General features: G+C 36.3%; 1 protein-coding gene across 1 annotated transcript; it reads right to left on the minus strand.

Moving 5' to 3' along the window:
- Nucleotides 1-387: 387 nt before the first annotated feature.
- LOC115441353 (spondin-1) lies at nucleotides 388-22,483 on the minus strand. Its single transcript, XM_030166118.2, has 7 exons — nucleotides 22,135-22,483; nucleotides 8,617-8,828; nucleotides 6,712-6,816; nucleotides 5,604-5,783; nucleotides 3,575-3,828; nucleotides 2,037-2,182; nucleotides 388-602 (listed from the first exon to the last, which is right to left on the minus strand). Exons 1-7 carry the CDS (start codon nucleotides 22,313-22,315, stop codon nucleotides 409-411), a joined length of 1,272 nt encoding a protein of 423 aa, XP_030021978.2. The 5' UTR covers nucleotides 22,316-22,483; the 3' UTR covers nucleotides 388-408.
- Nucleotides 22,484-26,956: the final 4,473 nt, after the last annotated feature.

A 26,956-nucleotide genomic window follows, 5' to 3' on the forward strand; every position in this document is an offset into this window, starting at 1 on the left:
GTTTAGAAATTTTTGACCTTAATACTACTTTTTTATGAGGAAAGTTTTTAAAGTCAGCTTCTGAAGAATATACTTTTGAAGATTCTAAAATTATTAATATTGATATCAAATACGTTTGGTATATGACCACGCCAAATATCAAAGAACAAAACCACGTCAGATTTATTATTAATATCGCTATTTAAATTAATAATTATAAATGCAAGACTTTATGTCAGTTTTTTATGACCAATATTCCCATCCATATATTTTTTTATGAGGTAATATTATGCTGTAGATTTATTTGTCTACAGAATAAATGAAATAATTTAATGAAGCTAACTTAAAAACAGGTCGCAGCTAGCTTACGGCTTCAACAAAAAAAAAATCGATACGAATAAACAAAACAACACGTCCAAATAACATTTATTACCACTCGAAGTAATCAATATGTGTACAAGAGTTGATATTGCCGCAGTGGCGCCTCTCGGAGAGCTCGGGGCACTCCCTGCCGTCCGCTTGGTTTGGCTTCAACACGCTCCTGTATCGGAACTTGTCTCCGAAACCGCAGGTGACTGAGCATGGAGTCCACTCGCTCCACTCCGAGACGAGGCAGTCGTTCGCTGAAAGAAAGAGATGTTATCGTCTGATTATGGCGAAACGCATCGCGATCTTCACCGATGAGGACAATAAAAGCCCTAACCTAGCTAACCTACCATAATGATTTTATGCCAAATTTGATAGCCAAGTAACGGTTCATACTTTAATTTCTAACATATATTTAATATATATCCAAAAATCCACTTGCTTCCTGTGGAAAAGGCTTACATTTTCCGAAAGGGAACATGACATAACATATAACTTAGGTACTAATAAGAATTATTGCGGTCTATAAATCGTTCACACATCGTTCTACACTGACCTGTATTTACCATGTATGCATGTAATTTCTAGTGGCGAAGGTCTATATAACTCGATTGCTATCGGCTTCCCTTTTTATAGTATTTCTGAAGAATCTAATTATCATCAGAACGGTTTAGAACGAATTTATGCATATTAGAACCTATATGTTGTGTCGGGTTCCTTTTACGAAAATTTAACCTTTCGCCACTGGTATTTAGTTTTTATTCGGACTGTATAATTTGTGCATTATTCGTTCGGAAACTATGATGGATTATAGTTGCTCATATATTATAGTTGCTCTTCCAAAATCTAGCTCTTATGCCGCTTTTTTATTTGTTTGGGCACTTTTGCATGGTATTTGTTATGATATATTTTCTTTTAAATTTTATTCTTGATCAACAAGGGCGTAATTATTTATTTTGCCGATGATAGAATTACTATGTTCAACTTGTCATAGCCTAGTTTTGTCTTGTGCTGCACAATCCTGAGTTTTAAGTCTAAATATTGCTTGACAACACAATTCCATACCATTTATAAATAAAAGAAAATCGTTTTCACATTTAGTGTCACAGAATGTTATAAAGTGCTATTTTTTTGTTAGAATTTACATAATAAAAACTTTGTCAGTTACTGAAAAAGCTATTTTTGTTCTGAGACTTTTTTCATAAAATGTATAAGGTTGAATGGATATACGTTATTTCTTTATTATTAATCCTTTTTAACACACGCTTATATTATTTTAATTCTTAGGTAATTTTCGTACTTCAGTAAAAAACTTTCATTGATTTCTTTGTTGAAAGTTTATAATTTCTGGAAGCTCAAAAGTTTGAACAACGTGAGATAAGAACTAATGCTTTCTTTCTCGGTTCAAGTTTTCTCTTCGATGCAATTTTGTTACTTCGTATCATATATTTTTTCAATAACTTTCAATTTAATTTAAATTTTATGTTGTAACCTTTTGATTGCAGCTGCGCGCGTTTACATCTTAACAAACTTTCGCATTAATCATAATTAATAGGATAGGAAGTAAGGGTGATAGTGAAACATCCGATAGTGAGACATTACGATAAAAAAGTATTGAGTCGATTCAATACAAACAAACTTCGCCTCTTTTCATATACTAAAAAGGTAACAAACATACGAGCACTACTCACGTTGTATCCTATTAACGGCGTGATGCAGCCGAGATCTGAAGTGCCTTGGCAAGTGCTTGTGCAGTCCCAATTTGCGTCCGTTGGCCACCGCCAGGATCACGTCGTCCATGTTTCTTAATTCACTGCCGAATTCAGCCTCTGTTGTCCTGGGAAGGTGGACTTTATTTTTATAGGTTTTAGGTGTATAATTACGTGATAGTTTCGCTTCATCGTGAATTTTGAATTTAGAAGGAAAAAGGTTTTTAACTTTTCGTATTGAGGCATAGGTAATTATAATTATGAGGTACAATTTAACATTTAAGGTTATAATCATAATTTTATTTGAATTTCGAATGAGTACGTAAAAAATAGGAATATTTGTTTGCAATGTCACGAAAACATTGTATTCGACAATTTTCGTTGGTTATTAAGATCCCAAATGACAAGCATTAGATGTTTACAACCTACATGTTTTACTGTCATAAAAGAAAACGATGTTAAATAAATATACGGTTTATTTTCACACCATGCTAATAATATAAATGTAATAAACGAATAAAAATGTAACAGACATGAAAATTTTATTAATTTTAATGTATACAGAGTGAATTTTTGTGTTATTCTGTTTACAAATATTTTTTTGTTCGCTGGATTCCATTAGTCATTCGAGATGACAGTCGTTGCCGATAAAATAAACTCGTTTTAGTGTTGAGTATTTATTTTTTAATAAAGCTTTGACATCTCTAATTGATGTAACAAGTATTTCGCCTTCTATCCCCGAAAGGGTAAGCAGAAGCGCAACTAGTTCACCCACTTTTCACCGTGTGTATTTCGATTCTATAATGTGTGGTGCGAGCCTATCGCTTTTATGGGCACAAGTTCTACAGTCTGCCAAGATAAATCTTATATAAATATATTAAATCTTATATCTGCCCGATATGGGAATGGAACCCAAGACTTCAGATCAAATGTCACACAGCGAACGCGATCCAATACGCCATTGAGTTCACGATAAAGTGACCCCATTGCGCCTGATGGTATGTGGAATAGAGTTTGATGGAATTTCGACAGACAAGAGATGATTACCCCTCGACAGTCGACACAATTATACCGGCCTGCTGGAACCTGATATACACAGGCTGATCCCGAAATGCGACACACTTACGTGAGCTATTTGGGTTTTGGCACCTTGTGTACGGTTGTTGCTACCTGGCCGGGTATAAAATATATCCTACCAACAGCAAATATGTTAAGTACAATGATAGGTCTAAGACCTAAGTAAAGAAGACCATATCTTTGAACTATTTATTACTTATAATTTTCCATGACATTGCAATTCAAATATCTTAAGACATAATGTTAAATAAATAGCATTAAATAGTCTGGAACACAATTTCAAACCGATTACAGGCTTTCTAATATAAATTATTACACCAAAAACAAGTGTAACAAACTCAAAGGACGTTAAATAAACTTCCATCACTCTTTAAGTGAGCATTGTAGATAGGCTCTTAAAGGACCTAAAACTTCCCGAAACTTTTCTTTCAAAAGATACTTACGTTGTCGGAGACGTTACAACAATAACTCTGTTTTCTGGTAAATTAGGGACTGGTGTTCCTACGGGATCCTCTTCTAAGTCCTTCAGTCGATCTACGTAGTTCTTGGTTGTAATTTCTCTACTGTAATCTTTAGGACCGTCTTTTTTAACGATTCTCTTTTTTGGTAGTCCTTTACGAATGTCCTTCTCTCGGAGTTTCGTGATCAGGTCTTGTCTGATTAAATCGTTCAGCTCCTTAGTTGAGTACTGTTTTATCTGGAATGTTCCATAAAGTTTTGTAATAATCGCGCTGCAAAAATATTATTAAAGAAATCATAAATAACCAATCGAAAAATAATTAACTACAAGTTTATTATCTCTAGCTAAGTTCATTTTGGTAGTTTCAGAGATAATTACTGCAACAGAAAGTAAAACGTGTACTAATCTGCTGAGGATTGCAATTAGATTGGCACGTCTCCAACTTACTATTGCTGAATTATCCTTAAAAGTCGAACAGAACAGTTTGATATTACATTATCCTATATTTTAAGAATTTCTATTGATATTTTATAAGTAATTAGCAACTTGATATGCTTTGCATGGGTACCATTATCTATAGCCAGATGACTTCTGGTAGTAACTTCACAGGATCATCCGCTAGGCTAATCTGAAGATTATGTAAAATTTTCATTAAAATCGCCACAGCCGTTTTGCCGTCCATAGGGAACACACATACATGCATTTGCGTATGTTTCAGTAAAACAGTGAATTTAAATCCATTCTGTATATATACATAGCTTTTGCTCGCGTCTCCGCCCGCGTGAAAAAGATTCTTCGGAAGAAGAATTATGTCTTATTTCTTTCCCAGGGTCTCAAACTATATCTATAAAAAATTCACTGAAATCCGTTGGGTAGTTTTTGAGTTTATCGTGTTCAGACAGATGCAGCAGGAGATTCTGTTTTATAATATATTTTTTAGAACTCTTTAAGAGGATCAATTTCGTCATATATGATTGTTGCGTAACTGTAACCGTTTACGCAGCGCATGCAACGTAAGCTCTCGAAATGAATAAATGTTTCCCGTTTTTGCAACATTTTTCATTGATGGTTCGCTCCTATTGGTTATAGCATTATTTACATAGCCTTCCTTGATAAAAGGCCATCCATAATTTATATAGCCTTTCTCGATAAAAGGCTATCCAAAACTAAAAGATATTTTTAATTTATAACCAGTATTTCTGAGATTAGTACATTAAAATAAACTCTTCAGCTTTATATATCAGTATAAATATAGATTATGAAGCGAATTGAAGTAAGTGTGTGTATTTCTTAATTCAATTAATTCCCAAGTGCCATCAGCCCAATAGAGCATGAAATTGAAATTATAAAGCAAGTCACACAGGAGAATCTCATTTACTTTAATTATAGCATGTAAGAACGTGAGAAACATACAAATGCGTGTTTGCTTAACGTTTAATAAATTACGATATCATCTCAGTAGTTGGATGTAAGTTAATAAATAATTTAATTAAACACTTAGAAGCCATTACGATGGCAGTGTTGGCAGGCGAGGCGTTACATGCTAATTAAAGTAGATAGGCTTTAATATACGATAGTTGATATTGCTTGAATTTGGGTTAGATTTTGTATGTTGTTTGAATATTGATGGAGGAAACCAAATTATACTTTATGGAGTTGTATCAGACTTGAATTTAATTATGGAGCTTATTCATACAGTTTGCATTGTTTTAGCTAACCAAAAGCGTGTTGGAACTGGATATACACAGGCTGATCCAGGATCGCGACACACTTACGTGACCCACTATGACGGATTTTAACATCTTGTATACGCGGGACACTATCAGGGCGGATATATAAAATACATCCTACCACCAGCAAGATTTATTAGAATGCTTTAACACATGCTAAAACATCAATATAATATAAAAATTCTTAGATGATGTAGGAGTTATACCTCGAGGAGCAGTTGAACCATTTGATTCATTTAACGCAGTTTACTAATTTTTGACAATCCTTTTCTAATACGTTACCCTAGTAAGTTCTACTTTCGCAATCGCTGGCAGGTCCTTCAGGTCAGGGTAGTAGAAGCCAGCGGCTGGATGGTTGGGTTGTCGCGGTTTGTGCTTAGACACTGGTTCTGGTGGGATTGTATCCCACCGTGGTGCTGTGAATGTTAGTCCACTAGCGGCGCCTGCGTCTAGGGGTTCGAGCTAAAGAGAGGAACATTATTTACAGTTAATATTCTTTGTGAAGTTGAATCAACTACAAGATAAAAACTTAGAGCGGAAGTTTGACCTTAGGGCAAATATTTTGAAACTTTTTGATTGTATGTATGTAGTCAATATTGATCGCTTACAGTCGAATAATACAAATTTGTAATTGTTCAAGGGTTTCTGTCAAACACCATCGTCCTTTTCAAAACCCCCATTCTTATTAGAGGCCGGCGGCATATCAATAATTATTTTCATTATGTAGGAGGTTATGAATGGTGGACATAATTTACTATTAGGTAAGTGTATCTTAGGTAATATGCTATAAAAATAATATTATATTACCCAGATGATATAAAACACATATTGCAAAAGCATTTTGTAGTCAGCGATGCGACATTTATCTCAGCTCCTATAAATATGTATTAAAGACATTTACATTCCAAAAACCTTTTAGTAGAGCACACAAAAGAAGTACAATTCAATTTGAATTTACAACTTCGAACACAATTTCACAAGTACTTTTAAATTGCTCTACATTTTTAAACTACTCGTGAAAGTTTCGAATGAGTCAGTTGGTGAATTTTTATAACACAAACGATGTAAATGGAGACCTGGACTGCGAATCAAGTTTTTATGCCAGTAGGTCAACTTATGGAAAGAAAGTTGCCAGTAAAAATGAAAAGAATAACCAAGTAATTTAAATTAAGAGCTAGCTATGAGTATTGTAAACGGATAAACTATTTTAAATCGTGATAATTCTTTGTAAATAAAAAGAAAATAGTTTCTATCAGCAACGTGAATTAAGTTAGATTTACCCGAATTTGACCTTAAATTAAACCTTCTTAGAAATGTAACTAAATATAGACCAGGACATTAATGATGGCGAATCTTACCTTAAATCTTTTCAAAAGCAATGTTTACTTACATCAAGCGTGATTTGATCTACCCACGACGAGTCGACGCACAAGTCTAAGCTGTCTACCCCAATAAACCAGTCCGGCGAGGGTATTATGCGGGAAACCAATGATATCTGAAATATTATTTATTATTTAACATCGATATATATGTACTACATACTAGATTTGGCGATACGAACATTAACTGTATTCAACTGAATTGAACTGCAATCCATTCAAACTGACTTTAGTATGGTCAATATTGACAGCTTGTGGATTTGTCATTTATAGTTTGGGCAAAATCTTGTTTTTTTATTTATCTTCTAAGAAGTCTATTTTTATGTTGTCTCTTACATTTATAAATGTAATATTATTAAGTGGTTCCCGAAAATACTCAAAAGGCCTAGTAGACGTATTTAGCACAAGAAGTACATCATTGAAAACTACCTACGCAAAACAGATTGTAGCCATGTTAAATACTTAATACAGAATTGAATTAAGAATATACGCACGATACGTACTGAATCAGATACTCAACTTTTACAAAAAGATATAGATAACCTGAGCCAATGGTGTACAGAAAACCAAATGGTTTTAAATTGTGATAAATGCCACCATATTAAATTTACCCGAAAGCGGAAAATAATTCAAAGCACCTACAACATTCAGGGAAATTGCCTCACTGAAATAACCACCATTCGAGACTTGGGTATTCAACTAGACAGTGAATTACGTTTCACAGACCATTATAATGCGATAGTGGCGGCTGCATATCATTCGCTAGGTTTTATACTGCGATGTTCAAAGGAATTTAAATACCCAAATACCATCATGATATTGTTTAACAGTTTTGTACGGAGCAGGCTTGAATATTGCAGCGCCGTTTGGAACCCGACTTACCAAATCTATACTACCAGAATAGAGAGAGTACAAAAAGACTCGTTCAACGCCTATCTTTTCAAAAAACATCGCAAGGTCAGTCAGATCATACAAAAAGACTTGAACACTTCGGGTTAGTCACTTTAGAAACTCGTCGTACTATCGCAGACCTAAAATTCCTTTATAAGCTCCTCAATAGCCACATCAACTGCCCCAACCTGCTTAATAAGATAAATATTAACGTCCCCCGCAGAATTCCCCGTTACCCTTGCCCAATACTCAAACCTCCTCGCTATCGAACCAACTTAGGAAAACATTCGCCACTAGTCAGACTCATCACTAAATATAATGACATAGCAACTGTTTCGGAAGACATAGATATCTTTAGCAATACCATGCCTACATTCAACAGTCTATTGCTGGATCACTTCAAAATAACCATGCAAATTAATATTAATTTAAGAAATAATATTAATTTGAAAAAACAATAATAATAATAATCTTTTAAATTCAAAATTAATAATACCATGTAAGTTATGATGCATGCTGTAGTTTACTGTAAGTAGAGAAACACAGTTATCTTCTACCGTTATACTGCTATATGTGAAATAATGTAATGTGTGTTCTCTCTGTTGTAAACTCTCAAAATAAATAAATAAATAAGAACATGAAATTTATTTTTAGAAATTATATTATCATAAATAGAAAGTATTTTTTTCCAAAATAGCTTTCGTTCGAATTTCATAAGCAGGTAGATAATATAAAATTATGTTTTAATTTATTTTTTAGTAAACATTATTAAATGTTTTAATTCTCTTTTATAAAATATTTGAATTTTAAACAATATTTTGGAACGATGCTCTGGGAGTTCAAATAACTTCCCAAAAACTAGGCTTTCTTCCCAGTCTAGTAGCACATATTATAATATTTGGCACTGTAGGTGTTTAAGGGTGGTGGAACGATGAATACGAGATGATTCACATGTTATACCGACTTATGTAATAAAAAAACAAGTTCATAAAACATCTACCCTAGTATAGTAAATATGTATTTACCATAGCATGCCCACCGTCAACAAACACCATGTTCTCTGTATCACCGCTACCAGCTCCGAGAGCCGGAGCTGTGAATTGATCATATACATTAGCATCTTCTTCACCTTCCTTCATCAGCTCATCATATTTGGCAAACTGCGCAAAGTTGCGAACAGCTGGTCTCGCGACTTCGCCGACGCGGTAGAGTTTGTAACTGCTGTTGTGGGATTGGCCTGGAATCATTCGATTGCTTAGTTCTTTATTTATACATTTTAGTATACTTTGAGTTACAAGTTAATAAATAATAGCTCACACCAACAACTAGAGTTGAGCTTCAGTTTTCGGTGTGTACTACTTTCGATTCTAACTAACTAGGATTGTAATAGTATGGGTGGCTAATGCTTATACTAACTCCCTTATTCACGACGTTATTTATCTAAGGACGAAGCACTGCTGTGATAACAAGTCTTTTTCTCAGCTTTGTTTATCTGACAGTTCGCTGTATGTTCAGCTTTGTTTAACTGGCAGCCAACTAGATTAAAGTTGTATCTCAATATTAGCCAATCACAACGGCCCTATGTCTACGCACTGCGAAGGCTGCCATGCTGTCACAGTCGTCAGCACTGAGAAACAGACTTGTTATCACAGCATTGCTCCGTCCTTAGAAAAATAATGTCTAAGAATAAGGAGGTTTGTATATTTATTAAAATCAATAGTAAAAGATGAACATCTACTAAAATATCACCAATCATAATCACATTGATATTAAAGAAGTGAAGGAATCAACGATCCATGAATATTCTACATAGTATATACAAGAAGCATTTAAAAAGATATACCTAAATTTAAGAATGCAAATCATAGCGAGTTACTACGACAGGCTTTTAAAGTGGTTCCAACTGGCTCAAGTATTTTTATATCTTAAAGAAAGGGTATTAAAATTCTTTCTCGGATAAAGCGGGGTACCATTCATATCCGGGTTCAAGTCTACTATATCAAGTTAAATTCAACGTAACGTGAAGGCCTTTAAAAGGAAACGGTCCAGCCGAGCGTCTCACTATCGACTGCCGGGGGATTCTTAAACGTTTGTAAATGTTATTGTTCAAGGAATTTTAATATGGAAGGCTGGGAACGTTTGAAATGTTAAGAGGAATATATATGTACGAAGCCAGCGTGGTAGATGAAGGTTTTAAACTCTCTTAGTTGTACGACTGTGCCCAGCAGTTAGACAGTATAATATAGGGCTGGTATTACTAATTAATGGGAATGTGTATATTCCCGAATCTTGTAATATTTACCAAAGACTGGTTCCTCCAGAAGGGATGACTGAGGCAAAAAACTGCCCGTATAAAAAAAGTTGTTTTTTCTAGAACATGCTAAAGAAAGTGTTTTAAAAACTTCACATTCCGGTGTAATATGGACAAGTAGAAATTAAAACAAAATGAGATTGTTAAGGCATTTTGTAATTCTAAAAAATAATATATTATCGGTGGAAAATAATAAAAAAGTGCGACGGTAAAATTATTAAAGTAAATATTGCATATTAGTATTTTTTCTTGACAGAAAGTTATCTGACGTCATAATTATGAATTAATAACAACGAATTCGGTAATAGAAACGCTTTAATTCACCTATTTGCAAAAAACAAAAAATTATTCTTAACACATTAATTTCGGAGCTCAAATAAACATGTTTTAGAATAATCCTGCCTGATACCTTTGCCTTTATCGAAGCATTTTATAGGCCATTTGCTTCAGAATAACTAGAGTAAGATATGCAAATAAAGCAGTTTTCTAAGCTGTTATGTGCGTTTTATCCTAATTATGGGGGAAATTGCCTAGACATGCAACGGTGATGGCGAAATATCTCGTAAGCAGGCCTTTTGTATTAAAACGAAATTTGTAACACGAAAACTCTGCCTTAACAGTTTCTATTTTTATTCACGTTTTCCTTTTTAATTCTCTTTGATAGACAAACAAAAGTATATGTTTTAAATGTGATAGGACAACAACAGTTTTAGGTATAAATACAGCCTCATTATTAATCTCAGCTTTAGACTAGATAATACTCCTCGGAAAAGTCCTTAAATTATTTCTATAGGTAAACGATTTTATAAGAAAGAACGAGGAATAGGCAAGATAAATGTATCGTTCCGCCTGTATGATGCAGGGCGTCTTCCCGGCGCGTTGGAAAACCGGGAAGCTTGTCCTGCTGAAGAAGGAGGGGCGACCAGCAGAATCGCCGTCGGCCTACCGACCCATCGTGTTGCTCGACGAAGTCGCCAAGCTGTTCGAGCGTATCATTTACGCTCGCCTCGTCGAGCACCTCGAAGGGGTCGGACCCAACTTGGCCGACAACCAATTTGGTTTTCGGCGGGGGCGTTCTACCGTCCATGCGATTCTGCGGGTCAAGTCACAGGCGGAAGATGCAGTGGCCAGAGGAGAGGTAGTGATTGCAGTCTCTTTAGACATCTCGAATGCCTTCAATTCGCTACCCTGGCCCTGCATCAATGAAGCACTGCGGTATCACGTGGTGCCGTCCTTTCTTCGGCGTCTGGTGCACGCGTACCTTTCTGACAGGGACGTGGTGTATCCGGGCGCTGACGGGTGGCACCGAAGAGCGATGTCGTGCGGTGTTCCACAGGGGTCGGTTCTTGGCCCCCTTACGACTGGGTGCTCCGTGGTGCCAATCTCTGGGGCGTCGGTGTGACGTGTTACGCAGATGACACGCTGGTCACGGCGACGTCCAGGACTTTCCAGGACGCTGCGATTCTGGCGGCGGTAGGTACCGGTCACGTTGTGAATCGTATACGTCGTCTAGGATTGAAGGTGGCCCTCGAAAAGACCGAGGCCATTTGTTTCCACGGGCCTCGGAGAGGACCACCAACCGGTGCCCACATCGTGGTAGAGGGGGTGCGGATTCCCATCGGAAATAATATGAAGTATTTAGGTTTAATCTTAGATAGCCGGTGGGAATTCCGCACCCATTTCACGAAGTTGCGGACAAAGTTGTCCAGGGCAGCGGGCGCTCTTTCTAGCCTGCTGCCCAACCTGGAAGGTCCTGGTATCCCTTGCCGAAGGTTGTACCACGGGGTCGTGCGGTCCATGGCACTATACGGTAGCCCGGTCTGGGCTGACGCTCTGAGGAAGCGTTCTGTCGCTCTCCTGCGGGGCCCACAGCGAGTAGTGGCGCAGCGGGCCGTAAGGGCGTACCGCACGGTTTCGTACGAGGCGGCTTGTCTTTTGGCCGGATTCCTGCCCTGGGATCTGGACGCCAAAATTCTCTCCGACACTTTCCATTGGAGGGAGGGGGCGTTAAATCGCGGGCAGAGTCTGGCCCCGAAGGAGGTGGAGGCCATGAAGGCCTCTCTACGGCAAGCCGCCGTGGAGGAGTGGCGTCTCAGGCTGGAGGCCCCGTCAGCGGGGCTCCGGACTGTCGCGGCAGTGCGTCCTGTCTTTGCTGAGTGGCTGGACAGGCGCCACGGCGTGGTAACATTCGCCTGACGCAGGTACTCACCGGGCATGGCTGCTTCGGTGAGTATCTGTGTCAGATAGTAGGGGTAGAGGAGTCTGCCGTGTGTCACAATTGTGACAACTGCCCGCGCGATACGGCCCAACACACGTTGGAGTCTTGCCCAGCCTGGGACGAGGAGCGCAGCGCTCTCGTTTCAGTCGTCGGAGGAGACCTCTCGCTGCCGGCTGTGATCGCTTCCATGGTCGGCAGCCGGGAGGCCTGGCGTGCGGTGGCCCACTTCTGCGAGGTGGTCCTCTCGCAGAAGGAGAGTGCCGAGAGGGATCGGGAGAGAGGATCCCTCCCGTCGTCAGAGGAGACGTAGGAGGCGCCGGGTGGACGACTGACCGGCGTCTCCCGCCCTGTGGATTGGGGGCGTTTGGAGAATTTCACCACGGTATCCCCTGCCTGTCGTAAAAAAGCGACTAATAGGGGCCACGATGGGGGTCGTCGGCGGGCAGCAGGGGCTGTCCGCCCTAGTGCATTTTGTGCATTTTTGCACATCTTTCGGTTGACCCCGGGATGGACGGCAGTGTGCAGTTGGCCTCATGCTGCCGTAGACGCCGAGGGCGTCCTTCGGTGCGTGGGGCTCCTGAGCCCCTCCCCACAGGAGACGGGCCGCACTAGGCGGCACCGCGCAGGGAGCGGCTGTGGAAGCAGACTTAGACATTTCCGTCAGAGGAAGCTCGCAGTCGTCCCTAATGCGCCGAAGAGGGCCACCGCGGAGTTTTAGTTGGTATGCCGTGCGTTGTACATAGGTTAGGGACTCGGCCCGGCGGTCGCCTGAAGGTCGACATCAAATCCAGGCGGCGCAATGCCGGGTCGTAAGGCACGGTGACCCCAACATAACCGCTCAGTCGCCCCCCACGAAGGCTGAGCGGTAGTCATAAGACACTTTCTCCGCGAAAACAAAAAAAAAAAAAAGATAAATGTATCGTCAAACGATAGAATCAATTGAATTTTCAATAATTGTGTTTACTTATTTTTTATTCCCTCAACGGCGTATAGCTGGTGCGGTACGACTACCGCTAAGATCTCAGATTTGAGCCTCGGGTTAGGAAAATTAATATTGGGCTTTTCGATTCAGTTTCAGCTTAGGATCTGGAATTTGTGGTCGATGTGACGATAGACTCGACATCATTATGGAACGGAACACATATGGCGAAAAGTGGACGAATGTGTTGCTCGGACTATGCTGACCACTTCGGGGATAGTGACCACTGCACCTGATGGTAAGTGGAGTGGGGTCCAATAGAATGTCGACTGACGAGAGATGATTACAACTTGACAGTCGACACAATTATGCCGGCCGTTTGGAATCAGATATACGTAGGCTGATCTTGGAACACGACACACTTAAGTGAGCCATTATGGCGGGTTTTAACACTTTCAGTATGGTGGTCGCTATCTTGGCGGATAAAAAATATATCCTACCACCAGCAAGTATAAATATAAATTATTTTGTGTGTTCAAGTGTTCATATAAATTATTTAAATAAATTCAATAAATCATAGCTGATTATAATTTCATTACAAATTCCACATTACGTAGCATGTTGTGACACCCAAAGTTCAACAAACTTCACACAAATAGATAGTGACGCACATCAAAAACGTCGGGATTTAAATAGATCACATTATTTTAGTGAAATTGTTAACTGTGAAAACATTAACGTTAAAATATGATTTATGAGTATAATGGAGCACTCACGTAACTTTATGGGGAAAATAAACACTGTTTTAGTTAATTCTTTGAGATTTATAGCGTTTAAAGTTTCACATAAATGTAATATTAATATTGCGTCACATTGCATTTTATAAAAGGAATTAGTTAATGTATGGCTTTAGTATTAAAACTCTTTTTGAAGTCACTTTATGTTAGAATAATTGAGATATGTTTTTAGTGACTGAAAATGATTTGATTATAATTTTTTTTAATATACTATGCTTTAAATATAATTAGTTATTGGACTTTATCGCGGTGTTCTATGTTTTTATTTTCGCCAGATGTGAAATAAATATATAATACGTAAAAAAATTATCAAAAATATTTATAATATAAATAAACCGCTTTAAATACCGAATTTTTTTTTTCATTTTAAGGTCTAATATTCGTGTAAACATACAAAATATTTCCACTATTTTTGTAATTAACAATGTATGACCATTATTTGTTTCATTTTTACTTTTTCGGCATACAATTTTTATTTATATCTTTAAAAAATCAAAAACGAACATTTTATTCTAACTTCAAAATAATAAAAAAGACATGCCAATATTATTAAATAATTAAACAAAATTACATCGCGGATCAAACTACCCAAAATGAATATAGAGCAGCTTAAAACTCGCACGAGGGCGAGATTTCGCTGGCAACTAAAACTACTGGAAGTTGGTAGTTTAACGGTCAAGATAAGTATTTGAGGAGTTTTTAGTAAACTCTGGTCCCGAGTTATTAACTTGTTTTATATTATAGTTTTTCGCTGGGAAAGTTTGAAGCGAAATTTCATGGAGTTAGTCGTATAGTTTTATGGATTAACCCATTAAAAGATAAGGTATTCATTTAGCAATAGGTATAGTTCATATTCAGGCAGGCAACTAAAAAGATCTGATGACATAAAAAAATGTTGCAGGACCGCTGTAGCTGAGAATTGCAAGAAATAGAGAGGAATGGGAGAAGGGTTAGAGGAGGCCTATGTTGCAGACACACTGATTTAGATTTGGAACCGGTCTGAGTTGCATATTTATATTTTACGTAAACTCATTGTAAAAAGTAATAAAGGCATTTGAATTTTTAATAGTTTATGTAAGGACATATTTTTATTGCTTTGAATGACGTGATGCTTGCTGTTCGCCTGATGGTAAGCGACATGACCGCTCATAAACAGTAGAAACAACATCCAATACCTTGAATTACAAATTATTGTTTGTTATTCCACTGCGCTCGCCATCCTGAGACATGAGGTGTTAAGTCTTATTATGTCCAGTAGTTACACTGGCTACAATATCCTTCAAACCGCAACACACCAGTGACTATACACTGTGGCTTGGTGGCAGAAATAGACATTGCGGTGGTAGCCACCAAGACGGACTCTTACATATGAGACCTACCACCAATTAATTGTAACATAATACATATTAATTGTAAAAGTAAAAACGGGTTCTCCTTACCTGTTTAAATTACATGTAATTGACCAATTAATATTTATCTGTAATTGACAACATTTCAAAATATAAACGTGCCTAAAACAAAAATACCGTTTCTTAATTTTTCTACTCTGAGTTCGATTATGAATTTTTAATATTTTTTTAATACTTAATTTCGGGGAAAAAAATTAAAAACCGAAAAATGCTTGATGACGTCACATATACGGTTCAATGAAATAGTTCCTTGGTCCACATTATTATTTATTTTAAAAAACTAAGACACCGTCATTTGTCAATGTCAAATGTCAATATTACAATAGATCAATGACTAAATATAAAGAGGACAGGCCTCAAAAATTAGCTATATGAATAAGTTATATTTATGTTAGGCAAATCGACGCAGAATTGTCAATATATATGTCTATCTCTTTTACTCAAAGCTTACTTGGAACGCAACAAAAAGACAAAAATAATTGCTTTCTTCGCATATGGGACTATTTCGTTTACTTCAACACACTGGGACCGCCTTGCGGCAGAAACGCCATTTGTTGCAGGCGAGTCAGCAAGTACATGTAGTGTCAGACGATGTAAACAAATCTTCATAAATATTGAATTTAAAGTAATATAATCATATTCTCAATTGTTCAGTGTGTTTATTAGTGTATTTGTTAAGTTTCGAAAATGACTCAGTGTTGTGTGAAAGGATGCAAATCGAATTCACGCAAGAAAGACCCCGAAATATCTTTTCATAGGTTAGTAACTGTTTTTACCGAAAATTAGCAAATATCTTTGTATATTTACTTTTTGGATTTGTTTTTAACAATTAAAATGATATGTGGATCTGGTTTGTTAAGCTTTGGACCCTTTTAGGCGTGATTTATACACATTAAAATCATTATGTTTGTTTACACACGAGCTTAGGGATGGGTGGGTGGATTTGTTTAGAAATTATTGATATCGATATTTTAACAGACGCCCGTTTATCAGTTACGGTTTTTGTCTTTTGAAAGAATGTTAGAGCACACATCAATATTGTATTATCTAGAACGACAAACTAAGTGAAATTAGAATATTTTTTTAAGATAACCAAAAAATTTAAAAACCAAGGCAAAATGAATTGAGAATATTGAGCGACGTGATTGGAATCCTACACCAAATACATATTTCTTTACATTTTGAGAAGATATGCATAAACCACACGTTTAATTAACGCGAGTAAAGATAACTGTTTTCCAACAATATTCCCGATAAGTAAAATAGTAATGATTATTATACTTCACCTAATAGTAATATTACTTTAATATATTGCTATGAATAAAATTAGAATTGTTACATAAAAGAATAGATAAACATAAAAGAAACAACATAAAGATGAAATGTAAGATATATTTTTACAATTGGCGGTCTTATGTTTCGAGCAACCTTTGCATGCACGGAAATAGATACATAATCATATTGTTGTTATTGCAAATAATTATTATAATTGATTATCTTAACCACCATCTTTACGCTCATTGATTTTAGTTTGCTGAAACATGGTTATGTTTCTCGATCAAAGAGCATAATAATAAAATAAAATAAAACCAACCAAATAATTGTATGCATGTATTAAGTAAATATGTTAATCTGTAACTTAAATTTTTAGCAAGGAATAGTGCAACATACAAATATAGATCAAACACAACTGGATGTTTGTCACAACAGGTACTGCTTTCTTTAACAATTGTTACTTATAAATCAGTTTCAGTTTGTTTGTTTATATTATGGTTTGTTATATTTATATTATGGTAGAACCTAACCCTTTTCGTATTTGATCTTTTTGGGCTTGTTTGTCTCTCTTTTAATTCTTCGATGTCGATACAAAATTTTCGGTACTAGCATATCACTATTGTAAGCGGCGGAGTCGGCGCCATTTTATGCATTAAATGTGCCGCATGTCACGTGACCATATTACCCATCCTCTATACTCTTTAATCATTGCAATAGATACGTCACAACTGTCACTTTCAACGAGAGAGACAGAAACAAAAAAACTGTCACTTAATTTTTTTTTACTGCAAAGCAAAGGTCATTGCGTTTTGAGCCGTATATGTGACGTCATTTGGAGCTTACGTCGTTTTAGAATAAAACAAAATTCAAAGTGAAAATCATGAATGAAAATATCTGCATTTCGAGAAAAGAAAAAATATTGGTCTCATCATTTTAGATCTAGTTTCATAAAATATAAACATTTTGGTATGTTGAAAAAATGAAATGTCAATTATATAATTATAAAAAATGTCAGATTAAATATAAATTTGCAGTCTCTGTTTAAATTATGACATAAATTAAATTAACTACATGAAAGGATCACTACAAATGCGTACCTATACTTACCTACTCTAGGAGGGCTTTAAAAGATTGGTAAGACACTAATTCGTTTCTCCCATTAATAATATAATAATATCAGCCTTTTATTATATACTGTCTCACTGTTGGGCACGGGTCTCCTCTACTACTGAGAGGGATTAGGCCTTAGTCCACCACGCTGGCCTAGTGCGGATTGTTAAACTTCACACACCTTGGAAATTCCTATAGAGAACTTCTCAGGTATGCAGGTTTCCTCACGATGTTTTCCTTCACCGTTAAAGCGAACGATAAATTCACAAAGAATACACATATAATTTTTTTAGATAAGTCTGAGGTTGGTCCTTCGGTTTTACCATTACACCTAAGAAAACAATAAATCGAAAAAATAGCAGAAATATTTTCGTGTCCACTAATCCAGTAATTTACCAGACCGGTCCAACAGAAAACAGACAAAAGGATTCCAAAAAAAAGACAAATGCCTATCAAATACCGTCGCGGACGAAGATTTGTCCTATATTGAATTACGATTCACTTTTATAGAGATGTAACGGTCGCGTACAAAGAGTTTTCAACAATGACTTCGCCCGCAGTTAATGTAAATTAGTACGATTTGTCTTTAAAAAGGTATTTTCGGACTATTCATTGTTCATTATCTATTTTGTAACCATGGGCACCAAGAGGGGGTGCAAGTAGGTGCACGTGCACCCCCCTGTCTAGAAATAAATCACTAAGTATATAAGTCAATGAATAAATCTCCAACAATGTGAACTATCGACCACAAACTACAGAGGTTTTATTATGATAAAGCATTTTCAAAAATCCACGTGATTTGAATTTGCAAAAGAAATAATGATATTCTGCAGTATAGTACGTAGGTGTGATGCATGTCCCTAAAATATTATTGGCGGCGCCCATGTTTATAATGGATAATATTTTGGAAGTTATAAGTCTGGAGAAAGAAGCTTATCATTACGTATGACGAAAACTCGGTTGATGGTTGGATATATTTATATATTTGATATCCGCCCGGATAGCGCCCACCATAAACAATGTGTTAAAGACCGCCATAGTAGTCTACGAGTGTCGCCTTCCGGGATCAGCCTCTGCACATCCGGTTTAACAGGCCGACATAATTGTGTCAACTGGCGAGGGATAATCATCTCTCGTCAGTCGACAATCTTTTAGACCTCACTTCACTTACTATCAAGTACAGTGGGGTCACTTTGCTGCGGTCGTATAAAAAATACAGGTATTTCTCAACATAAGAGAAGAAACTCGTATCGATCATCTAAAATTTGAAAGGTGGACGCCCAAGTCCACACTAATTCTCTCTTCACGCAATCCCTCTCAATTATATGCGGTTACAGAGTAAATGCCTATAGGACAGACTCCACCAGTGGCTAATCGTGAAATATTCCGAAAGGCAGCCCGACACAACATATAGGTACTAATATGCATGAATGCGGTTTGCTATTATAGGTCTAGCAAATCGTTCTAATGATAATTAGATTCTACATAGAAAGAAAGAAAGAAAGATTTATTATTGGAACAATAACAGTATAACATGTACGATATAAGCAGAGACAAACAAAACATATAAAGAAAAATACACAATTATACCCATTCTGCCAACAATGGGAAACCTCATTCAGCTTCTAGCTGCAGTACCAGCATGACTGATACTGTAGCGCTGATTATCAATGAGGGACCCAGGTGACGTACGGACACTAAGTGATGTACGGATACATGATTTCTACATAAAGGGAAGCCGATAGGAATCGGATTATACGGACTCTTCGCAATTAAACTCCACACAGGTAATCACGAACGTCAACTAACTTGATTACTCGTGTTAGTATTATAATACTATTGCCATTATATAGAAAAATAGAAAAAAAATTAACAATCCAATACGTGATACAAAAGGCAACCTTACATCCCTCATATCTTCCAGGCATATTAATTTAATATCTCCAACCCATGCTATATTGACGCCTAAAAAGAAATTAACAAAAAAGTAAAGAGACAATCTCACCTAACAAAAGCAGAGAATCGTTAAGATTACATCTGTTTGAAAAAACAACGGGCACCTTATCTCGGGGGCGAAACCGCGAAATGTCACAACAATTGAAAGATAAAGGAATTTGTAGGCGCACAGGCGTAAACGGAACGATTGTCGGTTTTATAGGCATTCTTTTTACCTTGCGGCTAGAAGCTGGTTTCATAGGTACCTGGTTTGCACGAAGACAATCGAAGGGGAAAGATACTGGTTCTATCAAACACTTGAGCCACATTAATTAATTTATAAGTATTCATTTAGTCAGGTCTCGACCTAGACGTTGTGTTATGATGCTGAAAGGGACGCTATTTAGTATCTATACTTCAAGTCCTAAAACCAGTTTAAATTACATTGGTTGTAAGTAATTGGTTGTAAAGGCCCACCTAATTTTAAAGCCACACACAATATATTCACACCTTTTATCCCCGACGAGGGGGGCTGAGGCGTAACTGATGCGCCCATTGTATTTGTGCGTATTCTGTCCCATGATGCGATATGTGGCGAGCCTATCGCCATACTGGGAACAAATTCCAGAGTCCTAGCTGATACTAAACATAAAAACCCATTTTGCCCATCCCAGGCATGGTACCCGAGACCTCAGCACTAACAATCGTACCATAATATAACTACGCCACCGAACAGTCTAATCCTAATTTCTAATACAATTCTTAATTTAAAAATCTTTATTAAATCCTTCCATGAAAAATATATGGAAACACCTTTGATTAAATTGAATAAAAAAAAAAACTAACAAAAAGTCTTTTTTCACTACAGCATAAAAACCTGAAACATGGATGGTGGGTTTTTTTAGGAACCGGGCTTTCTTAAGTCACACAACCCATTAATTATTATAATAAACTTTACCTATAAAAAAAATTTTGCACACAATTGAAAAATGAGAAGAGCAATTTGCTGGTTTTTTGATACTGATCATCAACGCATTGTAAGTCAAATAATCTATTCTTATAATGTGTAGTTTAAGAAATCGATTAATTTTCATTTATTATTTCCATATCATTGTTTCTGAAAGTACGTATCGATACTGCATTTTTTTTTATTACTAAGAAACTAATAGGAAGACTAAAGCGTAAGCAGAGCCGGGAGTAAAAGCTAGTCTCTGTACTGATTATAATCTTAACTTTCTACAATGCCTGCATTATTGATTGCAGAAATAGACAGGAGTAAGACTATTCTCGTGAGACCTACTTGTAGTCTTCCACGAAGCCATTAAGCTAATGTCGCTTTCCGTAAATAACCTCAGCAATACTTCCATCCAGAGGCGGATTTAATTAGAGATATAAAAGTTTGTTGGACTTTTTGACGAATGTTTCAGATGTTATCGGTGAACACGATGTTTTTCTGCCCGGTGACAATAAGTCTTTTGTGTTCAAATAAAGGAATTTGTACAATTGTCTTGCTTTCATTTCTTTTTATGGATGGACGTTGTTTTGTCTTACGTTGCTGTTACTTAAGAGTTTGTATGTTGGTGTGTTTGTTTTTGTAGATACTATCAGTAGTAAAATTAATACATTATGCCACAGTAATGCTATATTTTATTTTAAACAAACGCACATTGCGCCTTTTTCCCCGAACGGGTAGGCAATGGAGGCTTTCGCCATGTGTGTTCGTCGCGTGATGTGACCTATCACTGGACCCACTCCTAAGCTAAGTCTATCGCCATATCGGGCACAAGACTCTGGGCTGATACTGAGTAGAAAAATCCAATAGTATTATTCCCGACTTGGAATTTGAACCCGGGACCCTACAGCGTTTGTCAATCAACGCCGCCGCTGAAATATAATTTTTATTGTAAGGAAAGGTGTTTTATACAAATTATGCGTCTAAAGCATAAGAACTAATATGCGAATTCGTTTAGAGTCAAGACGACGGGATACTCAGCCATCATTAGCCATCGTCAGCGTCCCTAATATAATTACGAAGTACGAATAAGTTTTAAGAAAGATGAAATACTCAGCAAAATGTTAAATATACACAATTATGACGGAATATATTTTAAGTTAAAAAATCTTTTAAACGTAGGCAAATAATACTGTAGAGATTATTTAAATGTTTTTTAATTTAAACCCAAAAGCACATAAATGTAATGTTTAATAGTTACCCGAGTATGAAATTAACAAACGTATACAACAAAGCCCTGGGCGAAAGTAAGTTTAAAATAAAACGAAATTTAGTAGCTTAAATAGAAACCGAAATGTATGCAAATGTCTTTGAATATTTTACATTAAATCTTCAGTTTCATTTGTGAAAGTATTAAATATGTTTGAAATGTAAGACAACCATTTATGTCGTCTGAGCTTTCTTACAATTTAAGACTATTGTAAACTTTTCATTCTTATATTTTCTTGTTATAAATTCTACTTTAACAATGAGAAAAAATAAACATTGTCGTTCCAAATTAAGTTGATTGAATTTGTTTTTTTCTATGCAATGATTAAATTTGAAAGGAATACTAACCGAAAACCTGAGACCACTGAGCCTTAGGACGATGCTGGATCGGATAATCCTTCGGGAATCTCTCCTCAGTCCACATCATTTGTAACGACACTTTGTAAACAGCCACATCGTCCACGTCACAACTTATCGCCAAACCAAACAATAAAATCAAGATGGTTGCCACTTGATGCGCGACCGCCATGCCGGACGGGCGTGTTTGACAAATGCACAATTTAATTAATTAATTTAATTGTTTGTGAATTTCTCGAATTTTCCACATGCGTGCAACGTGTGCGAAGAGACGACGTAGACTTTTCTATTTTGGATTCCGGCTCCTCTCACGACAGAAATAAACACATTGGCGACGAACGAAAGCGCGCCGCGGACGACTGTGCATCTCAGTTATTTTTAACGTTATGCGTTATTTCAGATTTATGAAATGTTGGAGATTCTGGTGCAACGTTGATTCTCTGGCTGTAGAATCAGGACAGTATAAAGGGGAAAGGTAATAAGGGGGGGGGGTATTACTTTTTTTTAAGTTGTTTGTGTTGTACGTGAATTATGTTTATATTGTTGTTCCTCTTACAACACACTAAAAACAGAAAAATTCACTTCAATTGTAACATTTTTATTTAATTTCATTTTAAATACAAAACATTAAGAAAATGTATTCCCCGTAATGACATTTTAAGGTGAAAGAAAAGCACACTATTCTTTTAATATTCCAGTTAGCGAACTAAATAGTTTCAACGTAATTTTTTTTGCACACTGCGCAGTCGAGGCATCGTTTAATAAAAGTAAAATGGGCCTTTATTTAATCTACCCGCTCCCTTATTACCCACTAACTGACGCCGAGTAGTCCCAGGTGTTCGAAAGGTTTACCCCGATATTTTACCCCAAAATCGGGGAGTTTTATTACCGAACACTTAACCCGCCTCAAGTGTCCGCGAAACCTTGATTGATTGATAGTGCGGAACGGATATTATGGGCCTTTTTTGTTGCTACTTTTTAAGGGTTGTTTTGGTGGAATTTTTGGTGTGGCAATATCGGTCACGCACGCGATGCCCGGGGAATTTATTGATTTATTACAACCCTTGGTTTGACGAGGTACGATTTTAGTAGAGTGGACAAGAGGTAGATATATAGTTTTAGATCTGTTAAGGCTATTAGAGTAGTGTTAACATATCACTGCTCATTATGTAATTTACTTTAGTCTTTCATTCCTATAGGATTTTGTTTTACCACTATCCTCAATTACTTCGGTTAGTTTAGAAGATTTTTTAACACCTTGCAGTGGTAAAGGGTGATTTTCTAAAGGTAACTCGAAGCAAGAAACAAATGCCTCGGTTAACACATCGCAGCCAATTTAACGGAAAACAAAAACTAAGAGTAACGTAAATAAACCTAAAAGACAAGCCGGTAGGAATCGGGTTGTATGGATGCTTTGCCACTGATACCTTGTAATAAATCAATCGCGTTAGTAACGTTTTCTTATGATCAAATGCTCTTTCTTGACCAATGCAGCAATTCCACTGATAAGACTATCTATTTACAATAAGAATTAGTTTTAACACTGCGTCTTTAGCATTAGATTCAGTCCGTTATCAATCCTCACAAATGAGATCTGTGAAGTATCTCAAACGTCTACAAAAGAACAAAGCATCCACGAGGCTTCATACTGTTCAACATTTATCTACAAAAGAGCTCTGCTAGTAAATAAAAAAAGAACTTCAAAATTATGCTCGCAAAACTTTGTCTATTAAGATCGCTGCAGAATATTCAAGGCTTGAACTCAAATAAAACTCCTCTTGTATCGGGATTTCATTCAGTTGTAGCAATATCGTATTCTAACACAAATTTTGTGTTGCCGCTGACTGGAATAATACGCGCTATTTTATGATTCTTAATGTTAACACACTAGAAATCAATTTCGAACAACAGCTTTTATAATATTTACACTGGGTGGCATTGTTATTTTGTAAATATGCCACAGTGAAACAAAGTTGAGAGACGGAGCCAATCAAAATTAGTTCTAAATCGACTGTAACTGGATTTATTTAACCATGTTCTTATAAGCTGGTATTGTGTTTAATAAAAGAGCATTTTGTGACTTGAGAACTTGAACTGCAGTGTTATTTGAAAATAGTTGATCTTATTGTAATAAATTGTGACGCTTTTCCACGTTACACTTTGTTGATGATGTGACAATGTACATACAATAGACAGACAGAATTAACGCTAATCTTTAGATATTCGCCCGAGAATTACATTAAACAATAATAGGTTTTGCGGAAGGTATTAATGTTTCATGAGTTGCCTAAATTTGGAATTTGGTACCACTATGTGAATTTATGCTAAGATTACCTCCAATTAGGCATGGAAATACATAATACATCATACGATAATAGTACCCTTCTGGTAGAAGATCTGTGTATGTTTGTAGATACCTACACACTATGTTTTTAATTGTTTTGATCAAAATCATTATCATACCGCTTGGGCGTTGTTTTAAATTCAGTCTGTTAATATTTTTATAACGGCAAATACTGACCATTATTGTATAAACTCACACTTTTTTAAATAAAGAAATGCACAAACAGAATAAGTCTCGATGTCCGATTTCCCACGAAAATTACTCGAATTCGAATTTCAAAATCAATAAAATGTTACAATACAGCAGCGATAGAAGTTTTGCATTCATAGACCACGACGTGCATTACATTCCTCTTTTATAAAACCTTGGAGCGGGCACGTTCAAAATTCGAATAAACAAGATACAGCCAGTTCAACTTTTTAGATATTAAAAAAGTTTTGACTTGCACTATGGTTTGATGCAGTTAGTTTTATTGCACTATAGAATATTCGGAATTTTTCCATATTCATGGGATTGGTCAAAGGGGTATTTTATGCGTTTGGTTAGTATTTTTTTTGGTATCTCGAAAGTCTATATAGTCTATTCCAATATTATTTGAACCGGAATAACAGTATCTCGCCGGCTTTGCTGTACGCAAGGCAAACTACGATAATGCGAGCAATCAGTAAACTGTTCACATAGTATATAATCATATACTTGCCTCTATTTCACTCAAATATTATGAAGTCGTCACATTTATTTCAAGCATGTTGCAGAAAATAATATATATTGCTTAAATTGAAAACGAGCTGCCGCTTGCCTGATGTCAACCTCCTTTCTCGACAATATGTTAAATCAAGATCGTTCTATATTTGAATTTATATTTTTATTAATATTAACTCATTCGTAGCTACAACTAATTTAATTATTAGCGTCCATAATTACAGCAACTAGTTCCCTAGTAACAGCGGTGCATTCAACTTTGATAACTATCATTATTTCTTAATAGTTAGCCGGCTAACGAAGTTTGTGTGTTTTTTTGTGATTTTGTTCAAGATGTTATTAATATTACGAATATAATTTACAAATTGATGAAACTGAGCTTTATTTGATTATTTTTTTATAGTTTCTTACGTTTGGATGTTTAAATTCATGAAGAGTTCTGACACTTAACATCAGGCCACCGCATTGCCAGTCTCGTCAATTTGCATAAAAAAAGGTTTTGACATCTGATATAGAGTTGGGATATGTTACATACAATATCAATCTAACTTTTATGCGTCATAAAGGCTTGTTTTGACTAGCATTAGCGGTGCAGGAATGACAGCGGGACGACTGGTTTGTACGGGCTACCAGTCACTCCCTGCCATTGACATATATTCTAAAGACACGAACGCCCATATAAACTATTCGTTCAAAATCCGAACTACAATGCCAACCAATACTCCACTGTTATAACTTATTTATTCACTTGAACAACAAATAATTTTACTTATTTGACTAATATTTTTTATTCAAATCCAGGTTTACGTTTAGACTCGAGTTTTTATATCATAAGCGCCACTCCTTACACAACACAAGCTGTTAATATTGACCATACTAAAGTCAGTTTGAATGGATTGCAGTTCAATTCAGTTGAACACAGTGAATTTTCGGAACGCCAAATCTAATAAGTAGTACATATAATATATCGATGCCTCCTGCCGAATAAATTTTCTACAAATGACAGCGTATCGTCTTTGAAATGTTATTAGGCTGGTAGATTTTATGCCAGACAAGAGTGACAAACATTGTGGTGGTTAATGCGTCATAAGGTCTGAATTCGAGTAATTCTAGGGTCGGCTCGTGTGCTTTACTGGAGACAAGACTGCTAAAGCTACTTTCTTTGTTGGTTGGCATTGTAAGGAAAACATTGTACTTACTTATCAGGTCTAAAGTTATTTAATATGTGCGAAAAGTATAAGGCCTCTTGCAGTAGAACTGGTACTTAATTTAATAATTCTAATATATCAAACCGCGTTCGAATTCGCTGACGCTCTGCTGTTGCGTATGTCCGGGGCCTTATAATCTTTATTTACTATTCCGATTGCTATAGGCAATATCAGCAATTGTAACTTTTTCATACCATTCTTATTCCCGGGGTGATAAAAACAATATGTTCAGTTGGATGACAATAACCTATCGATAGGAAATGTAATGTTAACTATAATGTAGCCGTTTGGTTCAAAAACATAATTACTATATTACTTATGACTTATAGACGCTTGCTGCTTCTTTGTAGAGTTTTCTGTTAAACTGTGAACAGTGGTGTTGGTTACATGTTTATTAATGCAGTACATGTGCAATTTTACCCTTTACTTATTTAATGTGTATCTGTTTTCTGTTCCTTCTAAATAAAATAAAATAAAATATTATAGCATTATTAGGCATTGCGCAGACGTTGCCAACTTGTGATAGAGAAGCACTACTATGAACTGACATTTGTTGAAT

Source organism: Manduca sexta, chromosome 19 (assembly GCF_014839805.1).
Source record: "Manduca sexta isolate Smith_Timp_Sample1 chromosome 19, JHU_Msex_v1.0, whole genome shotgun sequence".
Taxonomy (NCBI): Eukaryota; Metazoa; Arthropoda; class Insecta; order Lepidoptera; family Sphingidae; genus Manduca; species Manduca sexta.

Coding starts and splice junctions, on each gene's coding strand:
- LOC115441353 (XM_030166118.2), bottom strand. CDS start 22,315: ATGGCGGTCGCGCATCAAGTGGCAACCATCTTGATTTTATTGTTTGGT. Junction 8,829..22,134: donor TCAGTGGTCTCAGGTTTTCG/GTTAGTATTCCT, acceptor GAATGATTCCAG/GCCAATCCCACAACAGCAGT. Junction 603..2,036: donor CGCCGTTAATAGGATACAAC/GTGAGTAGTGCT, acceptor TCTTTCTTTCAG/CGAACGACTGCCTCGTCTCG.